Source organism: Ixodes scapularis, unplaced genomic scaffold (assembly GCF_016920785.2).
Source record: "Ixodes scapularis isolate PalLabHiFi unplaced genomic scaffold, ASM1692078v2 PGA_scaffold12__126_contigs__length_90152505, whole genome shotgun sequence".
Lineage (NCBI taxonomy): Eukaryota > Metazoa > Arthropoda > Arachnida > Ixodida > Ixodidae > Ixodes > Ixodes scapularis.
The window spans coordinates 62,848,048-62,859,089 of record NW_024609838.1 but is presented as its reverse complement, the minus strand read 5'-3'; the positions used below and the strand labels follow the sequence as shown (position 1 = coordinate 62,859,089).

The 11,042-nt window shown below is 47.1% G+C and overlaps 1 protein-coding gene across 1 annotated transcript; it reads right to left on the bottom strand.

Annotated features, from left to right (window-relative positions):
- Window positions 1-9,350: 9,350 nt before the first annotated feature.
- On the bottom strand, window positions 9,351-10,304 carry LOC121835384 (the record flags this gene model as incomplete). The annotated part of the gene is made up of 1 exon (XM_042289557.1): window positions 9,351-10,304. A coding segment is annotated over one exon (888 nt), but the record flags the coding sequence as incomplete, so codon positions are not given.
- Between the last annotated feature and the right edge of the window lie 738 nt (window positions 10,305-11,042).

Genomic DNA, 11,042 nt, shown 5'->3' with positions numbered 1-11,042 from the left:
GGGTCGGCTGATGCAGCTGTAGCCGAGATCCCAGAGACTGGTCCCGTGGCTTCTTCGGCGACAACCGAGACCGCGGAGATGGATTCCGTTTCGGCTTCAACGCTGCCGGCGATACCCGAGACCTCAGTGGCTTGTTCGGAGTCAGAGGCAGCTTCGGCCCAGGTCAATACAAGGACAACGAGAGCACCTCTGCTGAGGAGAAAGCCTGCCTGGCAGAGAGACTTTGTAATGAACTAACTATGTTACTACTGTTATTTTTTTGCTATCAGTTACACTGTTCCTTTTTTATTTCTTTGTATTTAGTTTCTTGGGTTGTTGTTTTTAGGGAGGGAATATGTTGTGTCGGCAACATTGTCATTTTGTATATAGAGCATCCACATCGCGATAAAGATCAGATTTTGGGTTCGAAGCTCGCGGCGTACGCATCTCTTCTTCGCGGTCGCTATGCCGGCGACCAGGGCTGCAACATAATACTCTCCCAGTATAAAAGGCTCTGGGTAGACCTAAAAGCAAGCTGCTTCTTCTTCTTCTTCTTTTTGTGAGGTCCAGAGAAGAAAAGGGAAAGCCGGGAGAGATGTTGGCCTCCTGTACGGGGCGAGTCGCTACCCGGCTTGGGGAAGGGGGAGGAGCCGTAGGTGGCTAAAAGAGATAGTGTGGAAATTCGGAAACCAGTCCAATAACGTGGTGGGGCTTTGGCACCAGTGTGGGTTTCAATTTAACAACCTTGCTGTTTGCGGTGTGTGGTATTAGGTCATAGACGGTCTGCCAAACCAGTCTCACTCAAGAAATCCAAGAGGTCTTTGTAAGCCCTCTGGACTAGCCGACGTGGGGCTTCTGGGATGAGGAGTTCCCGAGTGGTGGAGGAAGGAAGTCCATTGAAAGTGTAGCGTTGAAACAAGGTTTTACGCTCTTCTTCGTACTCTGTGCACACTAGTAGCACGTGTTCAATGTCCTCTAGGGCTCCACAGTGTAGACAATCAGGACTATTGACTCGTTGAAGTTTGTGCAGAGTTGATCTTGTGTTTTCGCAGTTTGCCCTCAGCCGATGTAACATTGACGCTTGTTCTCTTGACAGCTTGTGGGGGATTGCTGGAGGGGGCCGTCCTTCAGCCGTCTCTCGGTGTGGGTGGCGCTTTTGGTAGAAATTTCGTATAAATCGCCATGCTTCGTTGTACCGGCGAAGGGAAATGGTTGGGGTCTCAAGTCCATGGGCTTCAGTAGCGAGAGCATCCGCTTTCTCATTTCCCGCAATTCCAGTATGTGCAGGACACCACTGAAAAGCAAGTTGCCAACCCTTTCTTTCAGCTGACCTGGCAGATGCTACAGTTGTTGCAGTCAATGGAGTGCCAGTCTCGGGGTTCCGGAGAAGTTGAAGAGCAGATTTCGAATCTGTGAGAATGACCGCTCTCCCTGGTGTTCCACTTCGCACTAGCAGCTCCAAAGCCCGCCAAATGGCCACCAGCTCCGCAGTAGTGGATGTTGTGGCGATGTTCAGTCTGTCTGCAATGCAGACGTTGTGAGTTGGGATGAAGACTGCTGTCGTAGTAGTTCCTGTCGCCGGACTAGTGGAGCCGTCGGTGTATACTTGCAGCCATTCAATATACTCTGTGTAGAGTAGTTCCTGAGTCAAAAGGCGAGAAATTGTCCCAGAAACACTCGCCTTGCTATGCATGTAAGGGAGGGTTTCACTTATCGTCAGTGGTACTTCTAGATGAGGCTGCGGGGGTGGAGGGATATGTCCGGGTGGTCCTATAAGATCTTCGAACTGTCTCGCCAAGTAGCCAAAGCGGGAGTTCGGGCGATCAAGGACGTGTGACAGTAGTGAACTCCCAGAGGACACACCATGAATTCGTGCAAGGTGACGGCAGGCGCGCTCATCAGCCTGGAGGAAAACAGGCCATTCTTCAGCAGAAATGAGTGTGGCAACGTTTCCCGCGTATCGCGGCAGCCCAACGCACATCCTTAGTGCTACACGGTGAAATGTTTCAACGTCACGTTGTTGTGCTGGTCCGATGTTGAGTAGTGGCAGAGTATAACGTAGGCGGGAAAGGATTAAACCTTTATATAACTGAAGGAGGGCGTGCTGTGGTGTTCCCCAGGTATGGCCGCAGAGGCACCGCAGAACTCCGAGAAGGCTGCGGCACCTGGAGAGAACTTTGCGGACTTCTGGTCTCCAGGTTACCCGATCATCTAACAACAATCCAAGATATCTGTGTGTCCTCACCCTCTTGACTGGCATCCCAGCCATCTTGAGTTGCAGCGCTCGTTCGGAGGGACGTCCTCTCGGACGGTAAAGCAGCGCTGCTGTTTTCTCATGGGAAAGTGTCAGTCCGAGTTTTTCGATGGCATTGCAGATTGTATCGAGTGCCTCTTGGAGTTGACAACGAATCTTCCTTGCCCTTCGAGTTGGGCCAGCGCACCAAAGAGCCACGTCATCTGCATAGATGGATATCTGCACATGGAACGGTCCCTGCTGGCGAAGTGAGCTTGGAAGCGTTGCCATGGCCACATTGAAAAGTAAAGGACTAAGGACACTTCCCTGAGGAACGCCCTGAGTCGCAGTACGTGGACTGCTAAGTGCTCCCGGGACCCTGACCCGAATCGTTCTACCAGAGAGAAATGCCTTAATATATTCGACCATTTTCCCTTTTACTCCGAGCTGTCTGAGGCGCTGGAGGATAACATTATGCGGAGGTGTATCAAATGCTCGTTTTATGTCTAAAAACACACAGTGAAGCATGTTGCGGCGTGCTTTTGCCTCTTCGAGTGCAGATGCCAAGTCGCCCATTGCGTCTGCTGTACACCTCTTCGCACGAAATCCTGACAGCTGGTGTGGCATCGCATCTGATTGCTCTAGGTGCCATGTCAGGCGTCTCAAGACCAGGCGCTCAAGTAGTTTTCCCAGGCAGCTTGTCAGGGACACAGGTCTATAGGATGAGGGTTGAGTGGCTTGGCTTACCGCCTTTCAAAACTGGAATTACGATAGATTCTAGCCAGGTCATAGGCAGAATGCCTGTTCTCCATATTGAGTTGAGTGTCTCTAAAAGTCGTGGAGGATGAGCTTGGTCTATGTTTTTCAATGCTTGATACGTGATTCCGTCTGGCCCGGGTGCACTTCGGCGTTTGCAATGTCGGAGCGCATACTGCAGTTCAAAGATGGTGAAGTCGTCATCTGCTGTGAATGCTTCAGAAATGGAAGTGCCTATCAGCTCTTGGGGTAAAACCACGGCTGGTGTAGGAAGGGGGCACGCAAATTCATCAGCTAGCAGTTCTGCCGTTTCAGTCATGGTTTTGTCGTTCCTAATGGCGAGTGCTGCAATTGGGTGACGAGGGACCTTCGCAGCTGCCAACGCGCCAACTAACCGCCAAGCTTGCGCGGCTCCCCCCGGATTCCCGAAGGAAATACATATTTGAGCCCACTGATAGCGCTGCAATTTTTTCGTGTGCCCCCTGAACGCCGCATCTATTTTTTTGTAACGTGCCCAGTCGTATTCTGTATCTGTGTGCATAGCCCGTCGTTGGGCTTGTCTCCGTGCCGCTCGGAGGTTCAGAAACTCTAGGTCCGGGATGGGAACGCGACAGAACAGCACACGACAAAACAGCACGCGACAAAACAGCACGGTCAAAACAGCACGCGTCAAAACAGCACAGCGTCAAAACAGCACGGCGACAAAACAGCACGCGTCAAAATAGCACGCGACAAAACAGCACGGCGTCAAAACGGCACAGCGACAGAAGAGCACGTGCCAAAACAGCACGGCGTCAAAACAGCACAACGACAAACAGCACGCATGTAAAAAGGCTGTAATAGGTAGCGTTTTATGAAAACAAAACAGAACGTAAAGAGAAAGGGTTGGACATTGCATGGCATTATTTAACAGCTAGTGGAGAAACAATAAAAAAAAAGTACGCTGGCGACGACGGGATCGCACTCAAGTCAGTGTCCCGATTGCTGCTGCTGTGTGATTGCTAAAAACAAATAAAGTTAGCAGTAGTTACTACTACTGAACTTCGCTAATCTCTGAAGAGATTGGGTAGTTAGAGGGGATACCTTCGCGTCGATGTTGGCTGCGTTGTCTGGTCTTTTTTGAAGTATCAGGGAAAGAGGAGAAGTTATTGGGAAAAAGATATCCATAAGTTCAAGTTATGAACTTCCTGGTTTGTGGCGGTCCGGTGAGGTTCCGTAGTACTCCTCGTTTCGTCATTACCACCTAAGCGTAGAACGTTTCCTCCCCCCCCTCTTCCCCCCCCCCCCCCCCCCCCCAAAAACAAAAGCGGGAGATGCGTCGATTACAAAAGCATTCATAGAAACGGTAAGATAAGGTGACTTTAATGTGGAGCGTATTCAAGGTGTGCAATGGGCACCGATTCTGCGGGGTACATTCGCCGTGAATAAGATCTCCTAGAAACACGCGGCTGTAGCTTGCAGGCGAGAGGTTGTACGCTTTGAGTTAAATTCACAAATTATTGCCGACGAAGGCCTTGATCGAGTGGAAACCGGTGAAGCAGTAACATGCCGCAGCCTCAATGCTGTGGCCTTACACTGCAGCATGGGCTGAACACACCGTTGCCGCACACGCTCTCTGTTTTTTTCTTTTAACAACAAACGACAGCACATTGCCGTGCGATTGGATTATTTATTGTAGACGATATCACCAGCAAACTTACGCGTAAAAATGAGCAAAACTGCTCGAAAAAATTGCGGTGGCTTAGCTCGGCTATGCCAGGATATATGTAGTGTGAGCTTATGCGCACAAAATGAGAGGCGCTATCAAGCGGCTCCGGTGCAGCGTCAGACTTGGCTACTGCGCAACGGAGGCGCACAGCTGGGCACGCGGAGGCGCCAGTGCGTCTGCCGCGGCTATGACGCCTCTCCTCTGGAATGCGCAGACCGCCGAGGCGGACGCGGCGGCGGCGGCTCCGGCGCGCCAGCTGTGTGCCGTGTGACGTCACTGCTCCTCGCGCATGCGCAGCACGGAGCACAGCTCATTATGCGAGTCACGCGAAACTGCTCAACCTCGGCCAGTGTAGCTCACGCTACAAACTAGCCAGAATAAGCACCAGCGGGGGCTTCGGTACTGCCCAGGGAACCCTCATGCGCGCATCGAGTATACTCCCCACTGCGAACTTGCTTCCAAAAGAACAGATTAAAAAAATTGGCCGTCGACGAGTTGGCTTTCGACGAATTGGCCTAGAACCTCAATTCCTTTACAGTGCCTTATTTGAGACGTGCATTTTTTAACTTCAAACGCTATGTTTAGGGTTCAGTGTTTTCGGGTTAAACCGAATATAACCGGTAAAAGTACGCCGAATTAATGTTTTCCGAATTCGGTCTTAGCTGAAAAAGTTCAGTGTTTTCTAGGGCGTTTGGAGTGGTGTGTTTGTGTGTCTGGGGGGGGGGGGGGGTGAATGTGACTCATTAGGGTTTCGTGTCAGCCGCCGGTAAAAGTTTCGTATATTCGGATTTATCTGATAAACTCTGAATTTCGATGTGCAATTCCCTCCCCCCCCCCCCCCCCCCCCCCCCACACACACACACACATATTTTACAATTAATGGTTTAATCAGCGCGTGCAGTAAATGGTCCTGGGAAAATGCCACCACACATATCTTTCAAATTTCGGTCAGGACAACAGGTCATTGTACTATCAGGTCAAGACAAAAGTCACTGTTATTGTTTCCGGTTTGGTCATACTATTTGTGCCTGAGAGGAAGGAGAGGTTGTGTTTTTGTAACCGTGAAACCTTTGGACGATAGAAATTACACAAAGTGGGAAAGAGGACAGTTGAAACTTCTCTATTTCATCCTTTTCCACTCTGCCTCTTGCAGCCGCGCGGTAGGATGATGGAATAGCACGGAATAAATACAGGCTTCCCAGCGACTACCTCCAGTAGGATATTGATTTTAAGGTATAGACATTTATCGAAATAACACTTGTGTGCCACTTTTATATTAGGACAAATTAGTATTGCCAGTAGTAATGGCACCAACGCCAAATCCAACTGAAAAAAATATTAATTGATACAATCGCGTTTTTTTTTCGTTTTTTTTTTTTGTAAAGCATACGTTTACATTTGGATATTATTTGTTTATTTTTAATAAGAAACACTGCGAAATTGAGCTCCGAATTTCGGAGAATTCGTAATCAAACAAAAATAAACACCGATAAACTCAGAATTTCTGGCAAAAAATAAACTCAGAAAAACACCCTCCGAATTTGACGGAAACTAAACTCCGAAAACACGGAACCCTACTCATTACTGACCTTATGACCACTTCCTTTCGGAGTTCTCAGCTTGTCTGCGAGATCGCTTCAACTTTCAACAAAAGCTCCGGGGGCGCAGGGGTCTTCAGGACGAAATCTGGGTTTTTCACCTGATAGGGATTTGTACCGAATTTTTTGTTAAAAGAAGAGAGTTTAATCGTGAAATCAAAGAACGGAAATCAAGAGCGTCCGTAAATGCCGCGCATTTTTTAAGACCCCTAGCTTCCGTCTACTAGAGGAGGGCGTGTTTTACGAGTGTTTCATATTCATTTCTGCAGTCGGCGCGAATTTATCACCTGTCGCAGTCGTGATAATGGGGGAAAACGCACCGCGTACAACGCTTGCTAATTTCTCCATTTTGATATTTACCTCTCCGGCCGAAGTGGTGCTGAAGCTCATGCTCGTCCTGTGTGCAAATACGAGCACACGACGATAATGTCAGATCACGATAAGGCCCCAGTGCGTCTTACAGAACAGATCGCATCGGCTGCCAAAGACGGAAACAAATAAAAAGACCAGTACCTGGTATTCAATATACATTTTACACAAACGCTTTTATTATTGCATTTTCGTTACTATGCTGGTTTTCGTTAATAAACCTAATATAACTGAGAAGTTTATGAGTCTACAAATATTCACCGCAATAAACCAAAAAAAATTGAATAAAAACTTTAAAATTTTCGCGGAATTTGAAATAATACAAACCGAAAACGCCGAACTCTAGCTATATTGTCAAATGTCATGTTTTGACGCTGTGCTATTCTGTCGCTGTGCTGTTTTGACGTCGTGCTGTTTTGACGTCGTGCTGTTTTGGCCCGTGCTCTTCTGTCGCTGTGCCGTTTTGACGCTGTGCTGTTTTGTCGCGTGCTATTTTGACGCGTGCTGTTTAGTCGCCGTGCTGTTTTGACGCTGTGCTGTTTTGACGCGTGCTGTTTTGACCGTGCTGTTTTGTCGCGTGCTGTTATGTCGTGTGCTGTTCTGTCATGGTGCCATCCGTCCCGGACGGCACCATGACAGAACAGCAGTCGGGTCGCTCGTCGAATGCAGTTTTCAATGATGGCAGTTAGGTCTGTAGCGTTAGCGTCAGCCGCAGTTACCGATGCTGCCATGTATTCACGGTAAAGGTCCCAGTTGACTACTTTGCATGTTCTGGTGGCAACTGCACTTGCGTTCGACGAGGCTATAATGATAGGAACATGGTCGCTACCCATGTGTCTGGTTGTATTGCCCACGACACTTTGATCGCAGGCGATGCAAATGTGAGATCAAGGACGCTTTTTCTGACCCCTTTACGGATAAATGTGGGTGCTCCGCTGTTTAGAGTTGTGAGGTTCAGGGCCGCAATGGTATCTTCCAGGCATCTTCCCCTTCTGTTGGTTCGGCTATCACCCCAGTTGATGTTGTGTGCGTTGAAATCTCCAGCTAATAAAAGTTCACCTTTAGCTCTCTGTTGAATTTGGTGCAACACATCAGGGTCCCATGTGCCCCCAGGGGCTACGTAAATGGAAACTATTGTGGTGTCTTGCGTGCCGAGCCTTACTGTCACTCCCGCATACTCTGCCGTTAATGAGCAGGGATCTGAAAGGTCCAGGACGCTTTGATGGAGGCTTGATCTCACCAAAAGTGAAACTCTAGACCTAGTGTTTGAGTCAATTGTGGTGGAATTGTAGAAAACATATGGAGAGAGTCGTACCTCACCTTGCAGGATGTTGGTTTCTTGAAGTGCAACTACATCTATGGTTCTCTGCTGCAGAATTTGCCGAAGTTCAGGAATGCGTGTACGAAGGCCGTTCACGTTCCATTGGAGAATTGATGGGAATTTGGGGTTCCGGATTCGTTAACACGGCCTGTTGGTTTTCCCTCCCTTTACTATGACTCCATAAATGGAAGAATCATGTTAAGGAATGAGAGGAGAAGTCGTGCCCACTGCGAATCCACAGTAGATAGAAAAGCGCAAGCCATGCGGGTTGCCTTCTGAAGAGGTGGAATCCAGCATTCCCAAGCAGATTTAGCTGTGGGTTCAGCACTCGGGCTGGAAGGAGGCTGCGGCTTCAGTGCAGGCGTCACATTCAATGCTGGACTGACAGTGTCGGCTTTTGATTCCACAGTGCAGGTGTGGTCGTTGTTCAACTGAGATTCTCCCTTCGTCGTTTTGCCTTTTCGCTGAAGTGCTGCAGCGAAATTCACAGCACTGACATTAGGCTCCTTCATAGGATCATTCCTTCTTTTCGGTGGGCTTGGAGGGGGCTGACCATGTTGATTTGCGTTGGCTGTCTTAGACTGTTGGACAGCTGTCCTTGCAGCACGAAAATCAACGGCATTTTGACGTGCGTAATTGCGAGTCTCGCTTTCTTTCTTCCATTTAGGGCAGGATGAAGAAGTGGCAGCGTGAGGTTGACCACAGTTGACACACTTTTCTTGCGCCAAACACTCGGTGTTGCTCTGATGTTAGTCTCCGCAGCGGCTACAAATAGAAGGTCGCTTGCAAGTCGCTTCTCGATGTCCATACGCGCAACACTTTCGGCACTGTGTGGGGCGTTCCTTGAATAGAGAGACTGGGTGACGGACATGGCCTAGGTAAACATAACTTGGCAGTGTTGTTGTAGAGAAGGACAGCTTCACTGCTGTGCTCTTGCCAAGTCGTCGCAATCTTGCCACTCGACCTTCCGGAGATTCAATCATGAATTCACCCGGCTTTTGGAGATTTCACGTTCTGTTCGATCTCTACTTCAGAAAGCGCAGGATCAACGTCTGTGATCACTCCGACGGCGTAGTGTCGCGGAACTGGCTCATATGCTCTGACCTTCATTCCGCAAAGCTCGGGGCAGGCAAGGAGCGTTCGAGTCGTCTGGCCATTGCGTGTGTCTACTGCAATAAGGTTGAGTCTTTTGTTGGGGCGGACTTCAAGAATGCACTCCGGGCACATTTGTTCCAAAGCAATTGACATTTTAAGGCTGCTGGGTGTTCATCATCATCATCAATGTTTATTCACGTAAAGATGTACAAAGAAATGTCTGATTAGTCATCTGGATCCATAGCCTACATGGCTAGTAATGGATCCATTAAAACAACATTCACATTTAAAACAATCCTATAGGCATTCACACAATCTATACATAGCTGCACAAATAATATAACTACTAGTACGGAGTTAACAGGGTGAGTTGTACACTTCAGATGAAATAAATCGTTTTAATGAGAGTACAAAATTTGTTGCTAGTTTTATATTACATGAAATGTTATTCCATATCTTCGCACCAATGAACGATATTAAGCGGCGCCCGTAAGCATTGTAAGTTATCGGCAAATTAAGGTTATTATAATGTAGTTCTCGGGTTTCACGTTTTGGAAAATTGAATATAGAAGAGTGATATGGAGTATTCTGGGTTAAAATTCTTTGGACTAAAGTGGCAGTCTTATGGTCGCGAGCTAAATTGATGGGGAGTATGTTTAATTCACTAAAAAGATGCTTAGCTGATGCATGTATAGGTGCTGCTGCTATTATCCTGATTGCCCTTCTTTGCAGAATGGTAACTCTCGCTAGATATGACGCGTAAGTGAAACCCCATGATTCAACACAATAGGTTAAATGAGTATGAAACACACCGAAGTAAATCATGCGTAACGTTTGTTTGCTAAAATGTTTCCGTGCTTTCACTAATGAAAAGCATCCGAAGGTTAATTTTTTACATAGCTCGTCAATGTGGGGAGCCCAGTGTAGTGTTGAATCTAGGGTAATTCCTAGGTATTTATAAGTGATAACTTGATCGATGTTTAAACCTCCTAGATGCAGGTTACATGTAAATGATTGTTGTTTCCGATCAGACGCGAAAACAATGAACTTAGTTTTTTTTTTAATATTTAGCACCAGCTTGTTGCAATTAAACCAAGTTATCGTATTTTTCAAGTCGTTATTTGCTAGTAATTCGGCCTCTTCAAGAGAATGATGTGATACTAGTAAGGCTGTATCATCGGCGTATAAAACTGCTTCGGAATGTCTGAGGCAAGCTGCGTAATCATTGATGAAAAGAGAGAAAAGTATCGGTCCTAACACCAACCCCTGTGGTACACCAGTCTTCACTATCGCGGTTGTAGATTGATTATGGGAAATTTGTACAAATTGGGTGCGGTTTGTTAAGTAGCTACGAAAAAATTTGCCAGCTGGCCCTCGAAAACCGTAACGCTCAAGTTGTTGTAAAAGAATGTCGTGATTAACAGAATCGAAAGCTTTTTTTATATCGAGGAATATGCCTATAGTAGTTCTATTTTTGTTGAGGGAGGAATTGACTATTTCTGATACGGAGTGTACTGCTGTGCCTGTAGAGAAGTTTTTCCGAAAACCATGTTGATTAGCAACCAAAATGTTGTATTTCTCGACAAAGTTCATTATTCTCGCGGCAATTAGTTTTTCAAATAGTGTATTAATGCAGGACAGAATTGTAATCGGGCGATAATTAGCCGGGTCATTAGGGTCACCACTTTTGTAAATTGGTACTACTCGCCCAATCTTAAGTTTTTCTGCGTAAATTCCCGATAAAAATGCCTGGTTAAACAGTTTTTGTAGTGGGTAGCACAGGATGTCAATGTTGTCTTTCAATAGGTTTACCGAGATTTCGTCGTGGCCCATAGCTTTGTTTGATAACATTTGTCTGGCAACGCCAACAATTCCGGCAGCTGTTATTTCTACGTAAACAAATGTATTAATGCATGGGCTAGGTAGGATAATTTTTGACGTTTCATCTGATACTGCAGCTGAGGATGTACCTATGCTAATGAA